At 42.3% G+C, this 26,051-nt stretch overlaps 1 protein-coding gene across 1 annotated transcript in view; it reads left to right on the forward strand.

The window, feature by feature from the left end:
• PIK3C2A (phosphatidylinositol-4-phosphate 3-kinase catalytic subunit type 2 alpha) overlaps positions 1–26,051 on the forward strand; it is a 178,718-nt gene that overhangs the window by 103,989 nt on the left and 48,678 nt on the right. Inside the window, exons 15-16 of the mRNA XM_033928461.1 lie at positions 22,658–22,800; positions 23,933–24,121. Coding sequence (XP_033784352.1) covers positions 22,658–22,800; positions 23,933–24,121 — 332 coding nt within the window. The remainder of the gene's footprint in view (positions 1–22,657; positions 22,801–23,932; positions 24,122–26,051) is intronic.

Raw genomic sequence — 26,051 nt, forward strand, 5'->3', positions numbered from 1 at the left:
CCAACAAAGGCGCCACCTCAGCTCGCAAAATCTTATAAAACTCACTGCGTAGACCATCCGGGCCAGGAGACTTGCCCAATGCGCTAGCCTGGATTGCCCGCTCAATCTCCTCAGCTGTAAACTCAGCCTCCAACTGCGCCTGAGAGGAAGCCGAAAGAGTCGGGAGATCCTGACCAGCTAAATATACCGCCCCATCTAGCGGAGGATCGGAGGGAGCAGAATATAGGTGCTCAAAAAAATCTCGCAAAACCCTATTAATGTCCCTATCAGTATGCACTATCTCCGAGTTCCCGTCTGAAGAGAAGCAATACGCGTGCTACCCCGCTGCTGTCAACTAACTTTGCAAGAAGTTTGCTACTCTTATTCGCAAAACGATAAAGATGAAACCTATAATGCTCCATAGACCGAGCGTGTTGGTGTAACAGAGAATTAAGCGAACACTGGGCCTCCAACAATCGAGCACGATCCGGGAGTGCCCGGTACTGCCATAACGTCGACGGAGAGAAGAAACCATCTCTCCAGCCGAAGCAGCTCTCGCTGGCGCGCTTTACGCTGAAAACTAGCATAAGAAATAATCTCACCCGAAGGACAGCCTTTGCCGTTTCCCAAGCTAACGAAGGAGTGGCAAAATGAGCCGCATTAGTGTCCTGAAAAAGCGCCACCGGGCTACCAGATGTTCATGAAATTTGCTGTCACGATAAAGATGGCTAGGAAAGCGCCAACCACGAGGGGTCCCTGGCGTCCGAGATAATGCCAGACCAGCGCCACCCACGCATGATCAGAGACCTCTATAGGTCCCAGCGTAGAATCTACGATCTCCGAAAACAAAGAGCGGGAACAAAGAATATAGTCTATACGGGATAAAGAAGCATGGGCCCGAGAAACGTGAGTAAAATCCTTCTCCAGGGGTGCAAGACTCTCCAGGCGTCCACCAAGTCGAGGGAGGCACAAAGAATTGCAATTCCAGTAGCAGATTTCCGAGATTCCCTCCCCACCCCAGACGAGCGATCCCAAAGAGGATCCGCCACCTCATTGAAATCACCCCCCACCACCAGGGGAACATCTCCATAGACTGACAAAGATCCGCTAAATGATGAAAAAATCCCACGCCCGGGCTATTGGGGGCATAAAGATTGCAAAGAATATAAGGTTTAGAGTTCAAACTAACCGAGGCAATCACATACCTACCCTCCGGGTCCTTAAGGACATCCCGTACCACCAAATGAAGATGTTTACCCACCAGAATAGCCACCCCAGCCTTCTTACCCAAAGCAGGGGAGTCCAGGACGTCCCCACCCACCAGGTTCGCATCTTGGCATGCTCCGCTGTCAACGTTTCCTGCAGAAAGGCCACGTCCGCCCGGTTCCTCCGAAGCTGTCGAAGCACCTTCTGTCGCTTTATTGGGGAATGAATGCCCCCCACATTCCAAGATAATAGCTTAAGGGACATAAAAATGAAACAAAAATAACCAACAAAGAATCAAAAAATTCAAAAGCCAGGAAGAGGCGTCCCAGCAAGCCCCCCTCCTAAGGCCTACCCATGCGGAAGCCAGTGCCAGCAGTCACCCTGGATCGAGAAGAACAACTCTCCCACCCAACCCTCCCCTCCCCCCCAAAACCAACCCTCCCTAACCCCCCCAACCAATCCAAACCCAGAACCCAACCAACCTACTCCTGCCCCACCCTCCCCATCCCTTCCGGTCCCCGAAGGAAACCAATCACTACAGACGCCCCCTCCCCAGAATCCCCCGAAAACAACAAAAGGGACTAGGCTAGACCCCAAAGAGCAAAACAGACAGAATTAGAACCCATATCACAACCCAAGACATCATATAATGCCACAATGTCCCAGGATGGGCACCTCTACCCCGAAGAACCCAATCCCAGAACCCACCCACCCCAATACAGCCCTCAAAAATGCAAACCAAGAACCCCAAAACATGAGCTCAACAAGATCCACAACACCCCCACCCCAACACCACTCCCCCCTCCTAGTCCAGCGCAACATACAAACAGCCCACCATACATCCCCAAACACGCACCGCACCCCAGTCACAAGCTCAACAACGCCCGCTCCAGAAGGTGACCAGGACCGCCGGCCACCAGAAACAGCCCTGGCCGTTCAGGAGTGGAAAGAGACCCTGGGCCCCTCAATAAACAGAAAGCCCCACAAAACTGCCCCGGGCACAGTCACAGCTCAAGCAAAAGCAGATCAACACCACAGTCAAAGACAGAGCCGGACAAGTCCATCCAAGGTCCTAACAGAATCCAATGAGGAGCCCAGGGTTGCAGCCGAGCCCGAAGAAAGAGTATCTCCGAAGACAGGCATCCATCAGGCCGGACCAGCAGTAGAGGAGATCACACCAGCAGCACTAGTAGAAGGCAGGTCCGCATTCCACGCATCCAACAGGTTCTGCGCCTCCGCTACGGTAGAGCAAAACTGAGTAGCGCCATTGTGATGAACCCGCAACCGCGCGGGGTAGAGGAGGGCGAAGCGAACATGGCGGGCTGCCAAGGTAGAACACACCGGAGCAAATGCTCGCCGTTGCTGAGCCACTTTGGTAGAATAGTCCTGAAAACAGAGCACCCTGCCGTTTTGATAGGTGAGAGAGCGCTCACCCCGAGCCGCCTGAAGAATAGACTGTTTGTGAGCATAGTTCAAGATCTTTGCTATTACCACCCGCGGCCGGGCCTGATGAGCAGAAAGGCCCAGGCGATGCGCCCTCTCAATACGGAGCGGGCCCAAATCAGCAGGGAAGATGACGGAGGCAGCCAGCCAGGTTTCCCAGCCCCCTCAAGTCCCGCTCTGACACAGCTTCTGGAAAACCAATAAAACGCAAATTGGACCGGCGAGATCTATTTTCCAGGTCCTCAATGCGGTCCTCGAGGGCAGAGACAAGGCGCTGATGTCGAGTCTGGGCGTCCTCCACGTGCTGCAGCCGATCCTCCACAGCACTCACCCGCTGCCGAACGCTACCACCTCCTGGCCCATAGCGTCCAACGAGGCTTGGACCATAGCCAGCTTGTGATCCAGAGGCAGGAGTTTCTGCTCCAAGACGAGCTCCATCGCCGCCGTGACTCCCGGTGATTTCGGCGATCCAAGCCGGCCCCCCCGTAGCGGCTCCAGGACTCGGCGCCGCTGCCATTTTAAGGTCTCCCTGCTTGCCGCGGTCCTTTTCCTTGCGGGCCGATTTCAGCAACATGGAGGCGACGAAGGGCCCAGTCCAAAGGCTCAAAAGCTGAAAAAAAACCCCCGAGAATAGAGGGGAAACTGCGAAGGGCTGCGGGAGAGACACAGGCTAGCGTCTGTCCCGCTGCATGGCGTCACGTGATCTTTCCATCTTGGATTTTAAACAATTTTTTTCCCTAAAGCCTCTAGCTGCCTCAAAACCCCCCGATTTGGTTCAAAATTGACTGGGATAGATTGCTCAGACTGTTCTACCCCTATATCATTCCAGTTTTTCACTGGATGGTCAGTCGAGGAACGTCTCTGTACTGCATACCGTGGAGTGTGCAGGAGAGGGGCAGGAGCCGTGGGCTTAGCCTCCTCCGAGTCCTCTAGGGCTGGAGAACCACAGAGAACCTGGTTGGCAGGGAAGAAATCCCTCGGAACCTGCTCACAATGATGATGCAAAACGAAAGTATGTGGACACTGTGAAGCCCTGGAGAAGCCAGTCTCAGGTCCTTCAGGGGTTCAGGGAGCAGACAGTCCAGGGGTTTTCCCTTTATTTTGTTAATCTCCTGTGGAAAGATTGGTATTTATGTGATTTCTTGGCACTTCACTGTAGCCATACTGTTGTAGAATTATTTTTTTTCCCCTATAAATCAAGCTCCTAAAAAATTAGTTCCCTTTTTTTTGAGTCATCGAACAGTAGATCTGATCATTAAGAATGTCAGAAAAATCTGCAGTACTTTGGATAGTGTGGAGACTCCAGCAATTACAGAAGCAGTTAAGAAGCTAAAGCGAGCAGTTAATCTTCCTAGAAGTAAAAGTGCTGAGGTAAGCATGTTTTCCTCTTAACCATTTTATCCCCAGTGTACAATGAATGAAAAAAAAAAACTTAAGTGTATTCTATCATGTAAGTCAGTCTGTGCATTCCAGGAAGTTGATTTATTATTGTGACGACAACAAGTCAAAATATCTTAGGTGTTGATATTGCAATCTATCAAGTCAAGTGTCTAATGTTTCCCCTTCAGAGGAACAGAAACTGTTCTGTTACATGTACTCAAAATTGTCAAAGGGTTACCCTCCTCAATCCATATTGCTAAAAGGACATAAAATCAATGATTGGGGCTGAAGAAAATGAAAATTGTGCTGTCAGTGGGTTAGGGCAAGTCAAAGGCTTTGCATGTTGGTGATGTCCTAATATGCTGAAGTATTAAGCTGTTCTATTATAAATGTCTTTATTATGGATGGTATATGCAGAATAAATTTTTTTTAAAAGAAATAAATGAATATCCAGGATCCCTCCTGAAATACTTTCTATTGTTTATTACCTTTAAGACTTTAAGCCTTCTTTCTTTTCTGTGTGTTTCTTTGTTTTTTAGCTTTATTTTTTGAAGAGTCATTTCAACGTCAACTACAGCTGGCAAAGTTGTATTGTTAGTCAAAGGGGTACTTCCGGGGGAATTCTGTGCAACTTTGCGATGCAGAATTTGCACAGAATTCTCCCTCCCTGCAGAATTATAACATTCGTAGTCTTGTTTACCATCCCTTTTCTAATAATTTCAGTATCTTGTTTGCATTTTTGGCTGCCGCCACCAATTGAACAGAAAGTTTCAGTGAATTGTCTACAATGACACCCAGATCTTTTTCTTGTGCGCTGACCTCCAAGGTGAAACCTAGCATCTGATAACTATAATTTGGGATATTCTTCCCAATCTGCATCACTTTGCATTTGTCCATATTAAATTTCATCTGCCATTTGAATGCCCAGTCTTCCAATTTCCTAAGGTCTGCTTACAATTTTTCACAGTCTGCTTGTGTTTTAACAGCTTAGTGTCATCTGCAAATGTAATCATCTCACGCATTGTTCTAGTTTACAGATCATTTATAACTAAGTTAAATAGCACTGGTCCGAGAACAGATCCCTATGGCACTCCACTATTTACCCTCCTCCATTGTGAGAAATGGCCATTTAAACCTACCCTTTGTTTATGTCCGGTAACCAATTCCTATTACACAACTGAACATTGCCTCCAATCCCATGACTCTTTAATTTTCTCAGGAGCCTTTCATGGAGAACTTTGTCAAAAGCTTTCTGAAAATCTAGATACACTACATCAACCGGCTCACCTTTTTCCACATGTATATTCACACCTTCAAAGAAGTCAAGCAAATTGGTGAGGCAAGTTTTTCCTTGGCTGAACCCATAATGACTCTCTCATTAAATTAAATTGTCTACATTTTCCACAATTTTATTTTTTAAAATTATTTCTACTATTTTGCCCGGCACTGAAGTCAGGCTTACTGGTCTGTAATTTCCCAGATCACCTATGGAAACCTTTTTTTAAAAATCGGGGTAACATTGGCCACCCTCCAGTCTTCAGTTACTATAGATTTTAGCAATAGGTTACAGACAGTATCAGCATAACAGCAATTTCATGTTTGAATTCTTTCAGTACCCTGGGATGTAGACCATCTGGTCCAGGTGATTTATCGCTCTTTAACTTTTCAGTTTGGCTTAGTACGTCTTCCAGATTCACCAAGATTTCTTTCAATTCCTCCACATTATCACCCTTGAAAATCATTTCGGTTCAGGTAGTTCAGGTAGATCTTGGACATATTCTTCCGTAAAGACCAAAACAAAGAATTCATTCAGCCTCTCAGCTATGGCCTTATCCTCTCTGAGTGCGCCTTTTGCTTCTTGATCATCCAATGGTCCCACAGATTCCCTCTGCTTGTGATGTATTTAAAAAGGCTTGTATGGATGTTGCGGGACTGTGACGGGGCGGTGAATGGGATGGCAGTGACAGGGCGGTGAAGGGGATGGTGGGCCGGGGACAGTGCAGTGACGGGGACAATTTTTTCCATGTGTCATTCTCTACATAGCTTCAGGTAGAGAAGTTGCAAACGTCTGCAGTGAGATGCCTTGCAGTTAGAAGTTTAAAGAGAGAGCTTGTGCTTGCTTTTCAGACATAGTTATTAACTCAGGTCTTTGGCTGTGTATTGGCTCTCTTTCCAACCCAACAAGAAGGTTGGAAATAAATTATATATAAGGAGCCAAAAATGCATGGGATAGCACCAAATTTGGTTTGGAGGGGAGGAAGAAAAGAGAAGACTGAACATAGTCCCAGTTGGACTAGGGATTCTAAGAAATAGTAGCTCAAAGACGGCCAAATGAATTTTTGTAGGAAAGGGTATGTCAGTGCCTGCATAGAAATATTAGGTTCATAGCTTTTGGAAATTGTGCCTTTCAAACCTGCCCCCTCCCAGTCCTCTGGGACACAGATAACGTGTACACCCATAAGCAGTTGAATTGGAAATTATTATATGGGCAACGGAACATGTTCTACATGTTTCCCCATTCCCCTCTGCTGCTGCATTGCTATCCCTGCTGAGCTGATTCTTAGTAATTCATGTAACATAGTAACATAGTAGATGACAGCAGATAAAGACCCAATGGTCCATCCAGTCTGCCCAACCTGATTCAATTTAAATTTTTTATTTTTTCTTCTTAGCTATTTCTGGGCAAGAATCCAAAGCTTTACCTGTACTGTGCTTGGGTTCCATCTGCCGAAATCTCTGTTAAGACTTACACCAGCCCATCTACACCTCCCAGCCATTGAAGCCCTCCCCAGCCCATCCTCCACCAAACGGCCATATACAGACACAGACCGTGCAAGTCTGCCCAGTACTGGCCTTAGTTCAATATTTAATCTTATTTTCTGATTCTAGATCCTTGCGTTCATCCCACGCTTCTTTGAACTCAGTCACAGTTTTACTCTCCACCACCTCTCTCGGGAGCGCATTCCAGGCATCCACCACCCTCTCCATGAAGTAGAACCACCTAACATTGCCTTTGAATCTACCACCCCTCAAACTCAAATTATGTCCTCTGGTTTTACCATTTTCCTTTCCTGTTCTAAATTCTGTTATAAAACCTAGTGACTGAACTCTGTAGTTAATTCCTGGAGATTGCTTGCTTTTCCCACTTACTACCTTTATTATTTAAGGTTTATCTCTGTATGGTACACTATTTTATTGTATAACATATTAGGTCATTTTTTTGGGAAGGATAGCCAATCCAAATAAAATGTGCACCTATTCATTTTTTTCATATTAACCTGAACCATTCTGTTAAAAACCAATGTATTGTTTTTCTTAGGTGTCCTCAAAGTCTGTGGATGGAGTGACTAAAACGTCAGTTGATAGTAAGAAAATACTTTGATCAGTAAATCTTTGAGAAGTGTATTGTTTAAAATGATCAGAAAGAGGTAAAAGATATTTATCATAATTAGGTTCACTGCAACTTGAAAGCCCGGTACAAGAGAGCGTCGCCCTGCTGACTGCAGCGATCTATGATCTTATCCGACTGCACTTCCATTCATTTAATAACAGCAGTTCAATATTGGGCACCCCTTCAAGCAACAGGAGCAGTAAAGAAGCCCATACTGCCTCTGAGCATCTCCAGTTTACGTTATTTGCTGCCCATGGAATCCCTACTGGTTGGGTGTCCACGTGAGTAGCTTTTACAATATCTAAAAATACCTACCTTTTTGACAAATTCCATCTGAATGTTCCGCTCTCCTCCCTCCTCCTCCTCTGACCTCGACTCTCCCCCAGACTCTTTACCGCCGTATGTAATACTTCTATTTGTAACACTGCTGTATGTAACTTATAGCAAACATACACTACTCCGAATATATAACCTACCTGCACAAAATTAACTTCTCTGTAAATTTATCGTCTAGAATGTAAATGTAACTTGACTGAAAATGCATTGTCTAAAATGTTAATGTAACATTAACGAAATTGATAACTTCGCTGTAAATGTACAGTCTCTTCATCTGTTCTACCGCATAGAACTTCCATGGTAATGCGGTATACAGAATAAAGTTATTATTATTATTATTACTTGAACACAGGTCAGTTAGTTCTACAAAAATGCTTGAGTCCAAAATGGAAATAATTTTTCTGTTTGTTTATTTTTACCAGTTTTGAAAAATACTACTTCATTTGTTCACTGATGCATAATGGAAGAGATCTGTTTAAACCCAGTTCAGTCCAAGAAGGTTGGGACCTATAAGAGTTTTTTTTTTTCTATTAAATGGGATGAATCTGTAAGTTTATTTTTCATATTGCTTCATTGAATAGTCAAATGTTTTAAAAAATATAACTGTGATATTCTCCTGTATATTAGTTGTCTTAGGTTTTTAATTTTGGTGCCTTCTACCCCCAACATCTCTACTTCCTGATCCATCATGGGAAAGATCTACAACTGGGAATCTCCCATCTCCTTCCTCCCTCATGAATATAGTTGTAAGCATTATGTAGCATTTTGGTGGTAGATTCCCAGTATGTAATTTGAAATTTTTTACCCATGATCATATAGTATAATAACATAGTAGATGATGCCAGATAAAGACCCGGAATGGTCCATCCAGTCTGCCCAACCTGATTCAATTTAAATTTTTTAAATTTTTTCTTCTTAGCTATTTCTGGGCAAGAATCCAAAGCTCTACCTGGTACTGTGCTTGGGTTCCATCTGCCGAAATCTCCTTCAAAACCTACTCCAGTCCATCTACACCCTCCCAGCCATTGAAGCCCTCCTCAGCCCATCCTCCCCCAAACAGCCATATACAGACACAGGCCTTAGTTCAATATTTACTATTATTTTCTGATCCTAGATCCTCTGTGTTCATCCCATGCTTCTTTGAGCTTAGTCACCGTTTTCCTCTCCACCACCTCTCTCGGAGTGCATTCCAGGCGTCCACCACCTTCTCTGTAAAGTAGAATTTCCTAACATTGCTCTTTAGTCTACCACCACTCAACCTCAAATTATGTCCTCAGGTTTTTACCATTTTCCTTTCTCTGAAAAATATTTTGTTCTACATTAATACCCTTCAAATATTTGAACGTCTGAATCATATCTCCCTTTAACTTCATTAGAATGATTAAAATATTTGGCACTGCTCTGTGTAAGGGCCTCCAGCTCAATCCTAGAGTCTAGTCTTACATTTTGTGGGTTGGTTGATGCTGGGGGACCCCCCGCTCCAAAAAGCATTTACAGCACCTGGAGAGGGTAGTAGTATGATTGGTTATTGGAAATTGTAGTCATTACTTAAGGGGGACAGCTAATGGCCAGATTCAGGTCCCTGAATTATGGAGTTCCAGAAGGAGTCCTTGTGCATAGCTTCTGGCTCTGGACCACCACTATAGTGAGTAGAGTAAACTAAGTAAACTAAACTAAACCTTAAGTTTGTATACTGCATCATCTCCACAGAAGTAGAGCTCGACACGGTTTACAGGAATTACTAAAGAAAGGAACTCCAATGGGAAGAAGGGCTTGGTAAAAGGAAAGAAAGAAGGGACTAAGTAGAGTGGAGAGGGAGGGAGTGGTTACATTTTAGAGAAAAGCCAAGTTTTCAAATGTTTTCTGAAGCGTTGGAGGGAGGTCGAACTCCGAAGAGGGGCAGATAAGCTGTTCCACAGCTCGGTGATCTTGAAGAGGAGGGATGTTCCAAGTTTTCCTGTATGGGATATGCCTTTTAAAGAGGGGAAGGATAGTATGAATTTTTTAGTGGATCTGGTGGAGTTAGGATTTGAGTACATTATTGTGGAGGAGAATTTAAAAAATAACAAAACAAAGATCCATGGGTAGTTGAAATTGAAGGTTCTTGGTGCCAAATCTCAGCATTGGTTTTGATTTGAGTTGTGTGCAAAAGTTTGTCACACCTGATTTAAATAAATCCCCAAGTAAAACAGAAAGTGACACATCCTCTACCAAATTAAAACATGGCATTTTTTTCTTTACATTTTATTGTATAATTATTGTTTATTTGCATTTTTTGCACAGATGCTGAATAAGAAAAACTGAATTTAGCAAGTGAAACATTTGAACATTCAGAAGAAATAATGACTTTCAAATGTTTCCTGTAGCCAGCCAAGATTCTTTCTGATCTTGCCTTTTGAAGTTTTGGGGTTTTTTTTTTTTTTTTTGCACATTTCCTTGCAAAGCTTTTTTTTAATTTGGTATATTTTTTAGGTCTCCTTGCATGCGCTGCATGTTTGAGGTGTCCTTCAGATTTTCAGCAATATTCAGCCTTCATCTTTCTTTCATGACTGATTTTAAAGTTGGGGTTTTTTAAATCATCTTACTAAAATATCCAGCTTCTCAGCTTTAATTTCTTCACCAACCATGAGATGTTTAGTTTGTAAGCTTAAACCTTAGTTTGTAAGCTTAAACCTTGGTTTACGAGCATAATTCGTTCCAAAAACAGCTTGTAATCCAAAACACTTGTATATCAAAGCAAATTTCCCCATAAGAAATAATGAAAACTCAGACAATTCGTTCCACAACCCAAAAACTTAATGCAAAATGCTGTATGTACTTGTATTGCAAGACCTTGCTCGTTTAGAACAGTCACTACACTCCCACAGCGTCAGAGAGAAGAAAGAAACCATCGACTCAGTTGTGATGATGTGACGCGTGTATATTATATGTACTCGTATTGCAAGACTTTGCTTGTTAGAACAGTCACTACACTCTTGCAGTGTCGGAGAGAGAATAACCATCATCTTAGTTCTGAATGTTGTGAGTGTGGTGTACTGTATGTACTTGTATTGCAAGACATTGTTTGTATATCAAGTTAGAATTTAGTAAAATGTTTTGCTTGTCTTGCAAAACACTTGCATACCAAGTTACTGTACAATCCAAGGTTTTACTGTACAGTATGCCTTGTGGCTTTCTTCAAATGTTTTCAGCCTTTTTTCTCCAAATGTATCTTGTGTGGTAATAACCAAACATTTTTCATTTGTTTTATCATTCCAAAGTACTTTGTTGAAATTTTAGGCTTCTGAAGCTTCCCCCTCCCCCCACTCAACCCCAGTTAGTTAGGTGTGCCTTTAGGAAGAAGATTGAAGAGTACTGGCTTAGCATGAGAGTAACTTCAGCTAGGCCATTTTTAGAGAGCCTTTGACTTTTACCACTCCTTTATGCAACAGATTGCCTCAGTAGACTAGACCAATGGTCTGCAACTTTTTTACACAGCCAATTTATCCAAAATGATTGACCCAAGACGTACAAAGAGCCGCAAGGTGTAGCTTCTCTTCCCTCCAATCCCTTGCAGATCTCTGCACATTTCAACACCTCCTCCCCTGCCCTTCTCGCCATCCCATAGCCAAGGAGGTTCCTCTCCCCCTCTCCAGGCCCTGACCCTTTAATATCCCTCCCAACCTCTCGATACCCCTCCCCCCCATGCCCCTGGCCAGGGACAGCAGGCAGATATTCTCACATGCAGGTGATGCCATCCACAGAACCCGGCAAGGATTGACCAAAGTGAACTGTCACTGCTGCCAGAAGGATGCTGGGCTGTATAAGGAGAGGCGTAACCAGTAGAAGAAAGAAGGTGTTGATGCCCCTGTACAGGTCGTTGGTGAGGCCGTATCTGGCGAAGGGACATAAGAAGACTTGAAGCGGTCTAGAGGAGGGCGACGAAAAATGATAGGCTTGCTCCAAAAGACCTATGAGGAGAGACTGGAAGCCGAGAGGAAAGGAGGGACAGGGGAGAGATGATTCAGACATTTAAGTACTTGAAAGGTATTAACATAGAACAGAATATTTTCAAGAGAAAGGAAAATGGTAAAACCAGAGGGCATAATGTAAGGAAATTCTTCTTTACGGAAAAGGTGGTGGATGCCTGGAATGCGCTCCCGAGAGAGGTTGGTGGAGAGGAAAACAGTGACGGAATTTAAAAAAGCTTGAGATGAACACAGAGGATCTAGAATCAGAAGATAATAGTAAATATTGAAACACTAAGGCCAGCATTGGGCAGACTTGCACGGTCTGCTTCTGTATATGGCCATTTGGTTGAGGGGCTGGGAGGATGTAGATGAGCTGGAGTGAGCTTTGACGGAGACTTCAATAGTTGGAACCTAAGCACAGTACCGGGCATAGCTTTGGATTCTTGCCCAGAAATAGCTAAGAAGAAGAAAAAAAAAATTAAATTGAATCAAGTTGGGCAGACTCGATGGACCATTCGGGTCTTTATCTGCTATCATCTACTATGTAAGACTTCCCGTATGGCGCATGTGCGCTTGCCTTCCCATCAGCTGCTAGCTTGCGGGACCATCATTTCAGTAACAAAGCTAAGAAGCCAAGAAGGGAAGTTGGGCTGGTTGTGAGAATATCTGCCTGTTATACCTGGATAAACACCTGTTACAGGTAAGAAACTGCTTTATCTCAGGACAAGCAAGCAGCATGTTCTCACATATGGGTACTCTCCAGCTAACAAAGAGGGTTTGAGGGCAATTGGCTTCTAGTTGGAGATTAAAATTTTGGAAAACTTTGTAATCGAACTGACTATCCTTTCTGAAAAGATTTTCCAAACAGTAATGGGTTTATGAATGTATGAACTAAGGACCAAGCTACTTTACAGAGGTCCTCAATAGATAGCATAGATGGGCTATTGAAGTCACCATTGTTCCCACCTTATGTGCAATAACACGACCCGCTAGCGTCAGGACCAGTCTGAACATAGCAGAACGAGATACAGTCTGCAATCTATGTGGAGATTGTTCTCTTGGTTACAGCTTGTTTTTGTTTGGGTCAAAGTAGCTGAGGTAGAGCTGGATGTTGAAGTTGACAGCCCTGGTATGGAGCAGCGAAGAGGAACCTCAGTGTCTGAGTTGGCCATCCTTGACGCCGTTTCTAAACCTTCCCCAAAATCAAAAAAATATTGAGAGATCAACAACACTGAGAGAAAAACCACCAACACGAGGGTCTTCAGAGTGGAGTGCTAGTAGGCAAAGGCCGAACAGGGAACAGCACTCTGTTTAGTAATACTGGCAAATAAAATAAACTTAAGTATTAAAAATAATGCAGGAAGGCACAAAACATATGCAATTTTTATACGTTTGTCTTTTGTGGCATTCTGAGTCTGGGAAAACAAAAATACTTTTTTATCAAAGGATCATTTCAGCCAGTGCACGGTATTAAATTGTGGTTTATTGAATTTCATATGGAAAATTACAATGACAATCGTGCAGTGCCGACGGTGAAAAAACTACCCTGTGTCAAAATATAAATTTGTGAAACTATTTATTTCTTATTGTTGGTCACTTTTATTTGATATACTGCCCATCAATATAATTGAAAATTTAGAGAAGGAAATGAAGGAAAATAAGGGGCTAAAGAAACACGAAAAATGCAAAAGGTAGCCTAGGTTACACCATAATAGTAAATGATAAATTGAAATTAATAGAAGATTATTAACTAAAGGAGGGATAGGGTATATAAAATGAATTAACTGATCAGGGAGACCAATTAGTCCGGAGTGAAGACCTTAATTTTTTTTTAAAAAAAAGGTCTTCAGGGCTTGCTTGAATGTTTTGAAAGCAGTCTCTAACCACATGCCAAGAGGAAGGTGATTCCACAAAGTAGAGACGAGGATCTTAACGAATGTAAACTTAATGTAAAGCTAGAAGATCATTTCTTCCTAGAGTAATGTCTATTAGCTGCTACTCCATAGCACAGGAAACCCTTAGCACCCTTCTTTTTCCTTCTAGGAATAGTGTACTGCATTATCTCTAGCAATATATTTGTATATGTCCTTTTATAATATGGTGGTGAAGTACTAGGTAGGAAGATATCGTTCCAAGATTAATATAGCACAATGGCCCTGATTCTGTATAGGACGCCCAGGAGAGATGTACTATACAGAATCAGGCCTACACTAACCCGATTCTGTAACCGGCCGTCCATGTTACAGACGCCGGTTAGAGAATTGCAACGATAAGTATAGCGGCCGCGTCTACTTACAATGTAGGCCAGCATTTTGCTGACCTACATTTTAAGCGTCTCTCTCCTCTACTAGGAAGATGCGTAGGGCCGCCTAGGTTCGCCTTAGGTGAGCTTAGGCATCTTGCGGGCCTCCCTAGGCTCCCGGAGGCGCCTTCAATATAGGCGGGCCTGCCTGGGGAGCATTTTTTTTTTTAAAACGTGCATCCCGATTGGTTGCTTAGACAGCTGTAGGACGCCTACAGCTGCCTAAAATCAGGATGGCACTTTTGCATGAATCAGGGGCAATATGTTTTCAGGCAGTATATACAAGGATGGAGGTAGGGGAAGAGTGGTGGATATAAAAATTAAAAATATCATGATGTAATATGAACATATATTTTTTTATATGTGAAATTTACCTGTATAAATGTTGTAAATTTTTTTTTTTCTATATATATATATTTACAGGATCATTTTCCCTATACAAATTTCACAGTTACCACTAGAATCAATCTTGCACCTTTCTCTTTATGGAATATTAAATCAAAGTAGTGGAAGCTCCCCAGACACCAATAAACAAAGAAAGGGACCAGAGTTGCTGGTCAAGTCTCCTTGCCTCTCTTTGATTTTAAACGGTAAGGAATATGTTCAGTATTTAGCAAATGGGTTCTGTAAAATGGTCAACACTATCCTTGCATCTTTGCTTTGCACTTAAAGCTACTTTGTAAGATCAAGAAAGCAAAAAGGGTAGAATCTTGTTTGTCTAACTTGCAAAGAAAATAGATTAGTGTTGTGTGCTAATATCAAATTTTGGTTTATAGAAGAAATGTGTTCAAAAATCAGTTTTTACCAAGGGTAATGGAGATTAGTTATTCCCCAATTGTAACTTGTTTTCTCCCTTTCTTTCCTCCCTTCTCCTTAACGTTGGAGAAACTAGACCTAGCTCCATGCATATGATTTGAATGTGTGTCCCTGCCCTTCTAAAACTTGAAGTGGATGGAACCCAGATCTACCAAACTTTGTATGGAAGGAAGGGAAAAATAGCAGTAAAAGTGCCCAGGGCCTCCAAGGTTGGGATAAGAAAGTGGTTCTTTAATGAAAGACCTGACACGGACCATGTTTCAACATAAATGCTTGCATCAGGGGTCAGGGTATTAAAATCCATTGTGCCAATAAAGCGCTGTCCAATGTACTGAATGATGATGAATCAACAGTTTGCGTCACTAATTCTATTTCTCAAACGCCACCGCAACAAACTCCATCAGGGCACACCAAAAGAAGGGAAGGGAAAAAACATCATACTTTTTAAAGCCAATAAGTAATTTGGGGGAGCGGAGGTAAAGGAGGATTCAAAGTTGGCACCTTTTACAAGAGAAGTGTAAGGGGTAGAAATAGTTATCCAGAATGTCACACATTTCTCCTTATTTTGTATTGCACATGAAGGAGGTATTTGATCCTTTTGGAAAGATTTCTTTGAAAACAAGTTTTCAGCATGGCCTTAAACTCACTATTAGTTGGCTCTACCATGAGATGATTCAAGAATAGAGGCTAAGCGGGGAAAAAAAAACAGAGAAAGGTGTCATAGGAAAACAATTTTGTGATTAAAGGTAAGGTGTGACATTCTTGGCATAACAGTGATTGATTCGTGATTGGCACCGCTTTTGGAGGTGGCGGCTGATCATGGCGCTGTTTTTCAGAATCTGGTCTTTGTGTATACAAAAGCAAATTTAGATGTTTATTTTGGGATTCATTGAGATTTTGTAAGGATAGACTTTTTCTTATGATGGTTTTCATCTTGTGGCTGTCAGATTTTTAGAGTTCTTGGTTTTTAAATCATTGTTTGGCATTTAAATTTACAAAAATAGTCCTCTATTTGTAAATAGTTAGCAGAATTTCTCCTTTTTGTTAAGGAATTAAATGATAAAAAATATTGTGAAATTCAACAGAACATTAAACCTCTCTCCCCTTCCTCCTTCATGTTAGTATCCAGTTGAAGAGCCAGTATTAGAATATAGTAAATTCCAACAATATTTTAATAGAAGAAAACACTTAATTTATGCAAAATTTGAACATGGTACTAATGTAAAACTCCAGCCTGGTTGCAGCACCAGGAATAGAAAATATTTAGCTAAGCATTAGTGAATACAGATAATAGCCACAGAAGTTGTCAACAAAGTCTACTAAATGGCACTAGATTAGAGCATGGAAAGGTTGGGTCCATAATGTGAGGAGTTTGTCAGAAACTGTGACAGTGTGCACAAAAGTAGCCTTAAGAGTTTTGAGAGAGACCTAAAACACGTGTGACAAGCTGGGTTCAATCTGCTGTGCTTCTTATCAAATGCATGAGAAAAATATCATGGCTGCTGAAATACTCCTTGCTTCATTCTATTTGTTTTAGATTGTTAACTTGTGGAACACAGCTTTTAAGCCTCTGGACTTCTTTCCCTACAAGTTCTGCCTCAGGAACCGTCAATAGGCGAGGGAATCAGATGGAAAGAATAGTGTTACAGGTAGCAGAATTTGATCCTTTATATATTTGTGTATATGTACGCATTTTTCATGCTATAAATGAGAATTTAGTCATGTTTTCCATTGGGATTTATTAATATATTTTTAGTTGGCACAGGCAGTCTGTGTTAGCGTGGGGGGGCGACGTTAGGGTGGGGGGCATCCTCCAGCAGGAGGGGTTGGGTACCCTCCTGCCGGCGATTGGGGGGGGGGGGAGACAGGCGGCTGCAGCCGCTATACCTATCATGGTAGGGAGATCCCTTGCTGCGATAAGTGTAGCGGCTGCGTCTACTCTAAACCGATTCTGTAACCGGCATCTGTAACATGGACGCCGGTTACAGAATCGGGGTTAGTGTAGGCTTGATTCTGTGTAGGACGCCCCTCCCGGGCGTCCTATACAGAATCCGGGCCTAAGACCCTGATTCTATAAATACTATAAATCTTCAATTATGACTCCAGTTTCATTTCAAAATATATTTTATAGCATTCTTCTCTTATTATATAGTTTTGAAAGAAATCTTTAAAAAGTTTTCAGATCGTTCCATAGACTTAATAATTAAATTCTTAACATACTGCACAATACAAACAAGGGAGAGAAACATGAGAAACATGATTGAAAAGGGATCAACTACAAGGATGGAGCATGTAGTGATTAATTTATCTGCTAAATCGTTCACTGCTATACACAAGCAGATTCTTCAGAGAGGCTTATCTTTTGTCCCTTCTGCTCAAATTGACTTGTTTGAAGTTCATGAACATCTTAAGAGATTGCTTCATCTGTTGCAGTCGGGAGTGTAACTTGAACAGCGCTGGAGCTCTTAACGGACAGCTAAGTGACGTCTCACACGTTGGGAAAGTTTATTGTGGATTTTCAAATTTACTTGGTAATCATTGATGAAATTTTGAAAAAAATTTTGCCTTTAAAATAATTTAAAAGATTGGAAGAGGGGAGAAACAAATGATTAAAGAAGATTAGGATCAATGAAGTGGGTACTGGAATAGCTGAGCGCTTTAAGAGGCCTCATGATCCTTTTCCAATCATGTTTCTGATGTTTCTATCCCTAAGAACATAAGAATTGCCGCTGCTGGGTCAGACCAGTAGTCCTTCATGTCCAGCAGTCCGCTCACGCAGTGGCCCTCTGGTCAAAGACCAGCGCCCGAATTGAGACTGGCCCTACCTGCGTATGTTCCGGTTCAGCAGGAACTTGTCTAACTTTGTCTTGAATCCCTGGAGGGTGTTTTCCCCTATGACAGACTCTGGCAGAGCGTTCCAGTTTTCCATCACTCTCTGGGTGAAGATGAACTTACATTTGTACGGAATCTATCCCCTTTCAACTTTAGAGAGTGCCCTCTCGTTCTTCCTACCTTGGAGAGGGTGAACAACCTGTCCTTGTCTACTAAGTCTATCCCCTTCAGTACCTTGAATGTTTCGATCATGTCCCCTCTCAATCTCCTCTGTTCGAGGGAGAAGAGGCCAGTTTCTCCAATCTCTCACTGTACGGCAACTCCTCCAGGCTCTTAACCATCTTAGTCGCTCTTCTATGGACCCTTTCAAGTAGTACCGTGTCCTTCTTCATGTAAGGCAACTAGTGCTGGACGCAGTACATGTGTTTAAGTCCTTACCCTACCAGACCGTAAACCACCCATATCTGTTTGTCATTCCCTCTATAGTCCCCTACCCTATCCACCTCATCAGTCCCCCTTGTAATTCCCCGAGCAGCTTGTACAAATTCACCCTGGTTGTCCTGTGTTGTTCTTTTATATATACATTCATACAATTAGAAATAAAGACTAGGTACAAAGTAAACTAGAATAATAATCAACATTCTCATATTTCAAAATAACAGACCTACAAGCCCACGTCAAGGGAGAGATAGCAAACTTTCTTATTTCTGTGTTTTTTCTACAATTAAGACAAAATTGTTTAGCACGTTTTTTAGCACCAGCTGCGGCAGTAACAGTTCCAATGCTCATAGGAATTCTATGTGAGGAGACATGAGCAAAAGGGCCGCGTCCTGCCACGGCCACCCCTGCTCGACCACAAGATACCTTGGTAGGCTGGGGGAGGGGTGTTACCTAATTATGGCAGAGAGGACAGGGTGGGGGTACTGCAGGGTTCAGCTGCTGTGAGAGGGCCATGCTTCTGCCCCCAGATCTCCCTGCTGGATCTAGTATCCAGGTAGGCCCGGGGGGGAGGGGAAATTATGGGCTGAGACAAAAAAAGGTCAGGGCCTGGAAAGGGGAGGGAGGAAGGGATGAGATGGGCAGAGACCTGCAAGGGGTTGGAGGGGAGAAGAGAGGAGACAAGCTAGATCTTGGGAAGAGAAAAGAGTGAGAAACCTAGAATATCTCAAACCGCTTTCTCTACCCATTGCTGCTCTTTGTAAATCTTGGGAGAATTGTTGGACATGATGATAGAGAGGAGGAAGGGATAAATATTGGATGTTGTGGTGGAGAGAGAAGGGTAGGACAGATGGAAAGGGATGCAATGAGGAATGTTGAACCTGATAAAGGGAATGAAGGACAAAACATGGCATGGCACTGGAGAGGTGTGATAAGGAGAAATGTTGGGCATGGGATTGGTGACGAGGGGCAAAAAATACTGACCAAGGGCCAGGGGATGAAAGAGGAAGAAATTTTGAATGTGGCTGGATCTCTCCCTCTCTCCTTTCTCCCTCCCGTTCCAGCAAGGGAGGAAATGAGAGGGAAATGTGTTGCACATAGGGGTGGAGGAGAGAGGAAGAATTGCTGTGCAGGAGTGGAGAGGGGAAAAAGATGGAGATTGATCCAGGATAAAGAGAGGGAGGATGCTGTACAATGGGAGGGAGGGAAGAAAGAAATGCTGGACCATTGTAGGAGGAACTGATAGAGAGAAACCACTTTTAGAATTTGCAGAAGAAAGGAAAGCAGAAAAAAGAGAAACTGGAAACAACTTGATGGAAAAATAAATCTCCAGACAACAAATGAAAAAAAAAAAGGAATTTATTGAATGAAATATGCTAGCTTTGGGAAATGTATATAGCAGATGTCTTTGTATTTTACCTATGTTTTATAACTACGTGTTTTATTTTGTACATCGCCTTGAATTTTGATATGGCGATTAATCAAACTATTTAATAAACTTGGTAAACAGAAAAGGGGCATGCATGTCTGGTTTTATTTCTCCAGTGTTGAAGTACTTGCTGACCTTTGCTATGGCTGGTGGGGATCCCCAAGCATCCTCAGCAGAGGACCTCCTCCATAGGCAGCCATAATTTCCCTCCATCAAGTGTAACAGTTGCTGGCAGTATCCCTGAGCCACTGGGATACCAGAATGTGTGACTCAGGGATGCTGCTGCTGCTTGCCAACCTTGGCAAAAGGGACCTGACCACCTTCAGAGAAGTCCTCAGCTGACGTAGCTTGAGGGTACTCATCAGCTGGAGTATTTACATTTACATTAGAGACTCTAGCAGAGACCCATTTACAATTAATATTTCCAAATTAATAAAGTGTCTTTCCTTACTTGTAAATTTAACAGAGCCTTTAATTCAGTAGCACATCCAAATGAAACAACCACTTCTGACACCTACGGGGATGGGTGAAGACAGGTTTTATTTCTGTTTCTGCGCAACTCTCTAGGAGAAAAAATCCAGAATAGATTCCTTTTGCTGATGGTTCGCGGCCATAGGGAAATAACCCACATGTCTAGAATGACACACCTATTGCACTGGAAATAGGATTTTAGAGGTGGGAGACTCTTAGGACAACCCCAGAAACCCTTGAAAATAAGAAATCCAATGCAGAGCAGATGAAAAGACAAATTCTCAACTTACTTGCAGAAGACAGGAGAGGACACTGCCCAGGGAGACAAGAAGACAGAGCTGAGAAAAAATGATTGACATCTTCTGCAATCCAGCTTGCAAGCTATGGTATATAAACCACCCTTAAGGAATCGTATGCCGTTTGCACAGGAGTTCCTTCATTACTTTAGCTTCTAACCATCCTAAGCAATTTTATTCCACTGCTTTCCCAGCTGCAGACTAAGAAGCTGTGTATAGACCCCTCACACTATGTCAATTAACACACGTGCTAACATGGTTCTTTAATAGTAAGATTGCTTTATAGAAATCCATCCTTAGCTCAGAGTCTACCCTAATAAACTCTCCTTTTGCTTTCACGACAGTCAACAGACCGAGGAGAAAGAGAAGTGGCGGAATCTCACCAGATAAGTTTCCAGGCTCTATCCCAGTAGAGAAGTATGAAACATAGTAACATAGTAGATGACAGCAGATAAAGACCCGAAACATAGAAATAGACGGCAGATAAGGGCCACGGCCCATCTAGTCTGCCCACCCCAATGACCCTCCCTACCTATCTCTGTAAATAGATTCCACATGTCTATCCCATTTGGCCTTAAAATCAGGCACGCTGCTGGCCTCAATGACCTGAAGTGGAAGACTATTCCAGCGATCAACCACCCTTTCAGTGAAGAAGAACTTCCTAGTGTCACCGTGCAGTTTCTCACCCCTGATTTTCCACGGATGCCCCCTTGTTGCCGTGGGACCCTTGAAAAAGAAGATATCCTCTTCCACCTCGATGCGGCCCGTGAGATACTTGAATGTCTCGATCATGTCTCCCCTCTCTCTGCGTTCCTCGAGTGAGTAGAGCTGTAACTATCCTAGCCGCTCCTCGTATGGGAGATCCTTGAGTCCCGAGACCATCCGGGTGTCCATTCTCTGGACCGATTCTAGTCTCAGCACATCCTTATGGTAATGCGGCCTCCAGAACTGCACACAGTACTCCAGGTGTGGTCTCACCATGGATCTATACAATGGCATAATGACTTCAGGTTTACTTTTGACAAAACTCCTGCGAATGCAACCTATGATTTGCCTTGCTTTGGAGGAAGCTTGCTCCACTTGATTTGCAGTCTTCATGTCCTCACTGACGATCACCCCTAAGTCTCGTTCCGCTTCAGTTCTTGTTAGGATCTTGCCATTAAGGGTGTAAGTCTTGCAACCTGATTTTTCTTCTTAGCTATTTCTGGGCAAGAATCCAAAGCTCTACCCGGTACTGTTCTTGGGTTCCAACTGCCGAAATCTCCGTCAAAACCTACTCCAGCCCATCTACACCCTCCCAGCCATTGAAGCCCTCTCCAGCCCATCCTCCCCCAAATGGCCATATACAGACACAGACCGTGCAAGTCTGCCCAGTACTGGCCTTAATTCAATATTTAATATTATTTTCTGTTTCTAGATCCTCTGTGTTCATCCCACGCTTCTTTGAACTCAGTCACAGTTTTACTCTCCACCACCTCTCTCGTGAGCGCATTCCAGGCATCCACCACCCTCTCCGTAAAACGGGAGCCTTCCCCTTCACCAGGCCCGGCGCGATAGGGAAAACAAAAGGCCGCACACAAGTTACCACGCTGTTGATTAAGAATTTAATTATTGGGTCTATGGAGTGATCCCAAAATTTTTTTTAAGATTTCTTTCAAAACAATATAATATAAATATGATAAAGTACCTGATTGTAAACCACTTAAAAATAAATAAATAAGAGAAGGTGCTATAAAATATAGTTTGAATTTAATTGAAATTTGGGGCTCCATTTATCAAGCTGCGCTAGCGGTTTAACGCACGCAATAGCGCACGCTAAACCGCTGGACGCGCTAGATGCTACTGCCTCCTCTTGAGCAGGCAGTAGTTTTTAGCCAGCGCAGGGGTTAGCGCGTGATGAAAAGTCGCGCACGTTAACCCCGCTAGTGCGGCTTGATAAAAGAAGCCCTTGGAGTGGCCCAAGGGTCATAATTGAAGATTTATAGTGTTTTTTGTACTACCCTGTTTTCTATGATGATCTGCACTTTATTAGCGAATTTTGTATATGTTTAAATCTCCTAATTATGTTGATGTATCCTGGTTCTATAAATGGCATCTAACTTTGGTACCCAGGTGTTGTACTGTAGAATTGTCCCCTTACTATGCAGCATATAAGGTAGCGATATCTGTCAATTTAAGTTACTGGAATACTAGAAGTTTAGCAGTAACCAAAGCTGTTAACTAAGGGACTGAACAGAGCTGGGCTATTTGCTCCAAATTTTCTTACTTTCATACTTTGTAAAATGTTTTCACTACAAAACGGTATATAGTTTGCTACGGTGAAATGATAGTTGACGGAGCTTTTGAAAAATCTCTACCCCATCAAACAGTTTTCTGCTTCATTTGAAGGTTGACTTTCCATCCCCTGCCACAGATATTGTGTATACTGCTCCACCGTCTGCTAACAACCCTGCACAACATAGTCTGGAGACACTGGGAAAACACAAAAAAACACGACTATTTTCAATTCTTGCCAAAGATTCCATTTGTGGGTATGTTGTATATTACAGTTCAGTATATGTGTTTCTGTGTTGTCTTTTTACACATTTGGGGGAAAAAAATCACAAGAGGGCTATGGCCCAGATTACTTCAGGGAGTTAATACCTGTTTTATTTTTCTAAGTTGTGAGTTCAGATAAGATCAGTATTTGGTAATGTAGACATTGGAACTGGTTATTTAAACTGGCACCCTTCGTGTGCTCCTTTTTGAAACTTCACCAAGTCAGAAAGAGTTCAGATTTGTACTATGCCCATCAAAGAGAGCAGTATTTAATGAAACACGAGGCCAACCACCATCTATGACCTTCATTCATGGGAGAATACCCGAGGCAGATCACATCAGTTTCTGTTGAGAACCAAATTATCATGGATATTCATCAGTACACATGATTCATAAGACAAATCTTGAAATATCATCTATATGCACAGGTTACCATCTTACAAATCTGTTATCAAAATCTTTGACTTGTTCTTTGAATTTGAGATTTGCTCCTGCCTTACGTCGTTTTGCTTATGACTGACAGTCATTCAGAGATAGATAGATATAGTATGCCCATATTCTTCTCTGGCAAATTTTCAAAACCAAAAATATGTGCATGCATCTCTTTTGAAAGTCACCGCAGGGAATTGATGCACTTATTATTTTATATCTGTTCTGGATGATTTTATGCACATTTGCATGTATTTTGAAGAGTACATGCAGAAATGAAATCACCTATCCAGGAATACCTCCTCTGATCCTGGATAAGGCTACTTGTGAGGCTGTATGCCCAATTTTTTATAATTGTCTATTACAGCGTGCAGAGCACTGTTTTACATGCAGAAATGACGTTTAGAATGGTCTCTTCCATCATTCGTGACAAGTGATGAGCAACAACCAGCTTAGACAGAATAAAGTACTCTAATAACAGCTTTAAAATAATAAAAGTTCAGTTTAGTAGTGGATGTCGAGGCCTTTGGAAAGCTGTGAAAGAGGTGCTGGGTTTTGCATGCTTAAAGACTGAACAATTGCTCTCCCCAATTCGGCGGTCTAGAGCATTTCCTGGCCAGCTCCTTTTTTGGTTGCGTTTCATTTACTGTGTATTGTTTTGTAGGCTCATAAAATGTTTATGTTCCTTCTGTATAGACTTCTGAAGGAAGACAAAACGTTTTTGTGGGAAATGCGATACTATTGCCATGAAGATAAAAACAGCCTGCCAAAAGTATTAGCAAGTGCCCCAAACTGGGACTGGGTGAGTCTCTCTGAAATCTACTCTCTGGTTCATCAATGGCCCCCGCTGTCTCCTGTGAATGCTCTGGAGCTGCTGGACTCGAGGCAAGTGAAATCTGCGATTTGTGTCTGTAAAACTTACTGTTTCATTGCTATGGGAAGAGAATTATTTTATCTGTTCACATTGTACCGGTGCAAGTACTTTCCTAATGAATTTTCAGCATTTGCATGCTATTTATTTAATACAAATAATATGTTCCAAGCAGCACAATTGTTCATCTATGCCTGCGATTGTCACACACACACACACAGTTGCAGGCATGGATACACACCGGGTTACAGGTTAACATACATAATATACAATTGACAGGTTACAGTACAATTTTTTGATGCACGTGTTTATCCTAGCTCGATACATACTAGGGATTTAATTCCAATATACAGTTTACAGGTTAAATTTGCCATAATTAACAGTTCAAGATGTTTCAATACAGGTTTTATCCTAATGTGACATATACCAAGGATCTAGTAACAGTATACATTTCTTTTTGATCCGTCGGTCATGGCGGGAGAGTTAGCTGTTTTTATTGATTTCCTAAAGTTGAAGAGTCCTTCAAGGGATCTGATCTGTGGGGGGCAGTCGATTCAAGTGGCTCGGTATGAAGTGGGAGTAAGAACGTCGTTTTGGCAGTTTACAGTTGAAGGGCATGACCAGGGAAGTTTTGAGGCATATTTCATCCTGGGAGTGGAGGGATCTGTTTGGCATGTACTGAGGAAGCTTGACTGTCATGTAGCCTAGTGTCATGCCATTCAAGGATTTGAACGCTAGCATCAGGCCCTTCAAGAAGCAATGTTTGGCTACAGGCAGCCAGTGAGCTGACAATAAAGCCTGGTAGGCAGGTTTATTTATTTATTTAAAAACTTAATATATCGCCTGGAGTCACAGCGGTTTCCAATTAAACATACACAAAGCAAGAAAAACAAAACAATACAAAAACATTCTTGAAAATATCAGCAACATATATATAAAAATCAAATTTGTAAATCCTTCAATAACATATTTTAAAAATACAAGAAATGACCAACACTGTAGGAAAGACAGATAGCAATATGCATCTATAAACTTCAATAGTGCAATACATAAAAATAATATAACATATAATAATACAATAAAAGCACATTCAACGTACAAGTATTCATAACCAACCACTTTCTCCCACCCACCCAATGATTATTTAATAAAACACAAAAACATAGATTGTCGCAAAAACCTTACCCTATTCTAATTAATAAAATCCTCCCATCCTCCCACCCACCCCATGTGTAAATATCCAAATAACAAAATTAAAACAGAAATGATCCCCCCTTCCCTGGATGTGTATGAAAACAAACAAAAACTGACTCCTAATCAAAGACCTACTATAGTGAAGAAATGTAAGATGTCAATGGACCCCAAACCAATTTAAATAAATTACTGTGCCCTAAACTATCGGCATTCATTTTTTCGTTTCTATAGCTGGAACACAGATTCTCCCACCAGAAAGGGAAATTTAAACGATCCTAATTCTTCCAATTATCATCTGGATGGCAATCCCGGTCATGATAAGGAAAAGAGAGCTTTTATATCGATCCATAGGGGGCTTAACATGTAGTAATGTTCCACATATGACCGACTCGTATGTCAGTGGAACTGATGACTCCAATTTGTTGTTAATCCTACCCCATATTGACTTCCAAAAGTTGAGTATCAAAGGACAGTAGAACAACAGATGATCCGGTGTCCCAATGTCAAGATGACAGTGCCAGCATCTATTAGATTTAGAACCATCTAACCTGTGTAACCTAACCGGGGTCCAAAAAGATCAATGTAACAAGAAAAACCAGGTTTGTCTCATAGATGCTGACGCTGTACATCTCATCCTCCAAATCCAAATACGTGGCCATCGAGATGCAGAAATATACTGCTTTATCTCAATGCTCTAGATGTCACTGTATGCTTTTCAACATTCATTCCTATCATGCAAATGCAGGACCA

The sequence above is a fragment of the Geotrypetes seraphini genome, chromosome 19 (genome assembly GCF_902459505.1).
Source record: "Geotrypetes seraphini chromosome 19, aGeoSer1.1, whole genome shotgun sequence".
NCBI classification, from domain to species: Eukaryota; Metazoa; Chordata; class Amphibia; order Gymnophiona; family Dermophiidae; genus Geotrypetes; species Geotrypetes seraphini.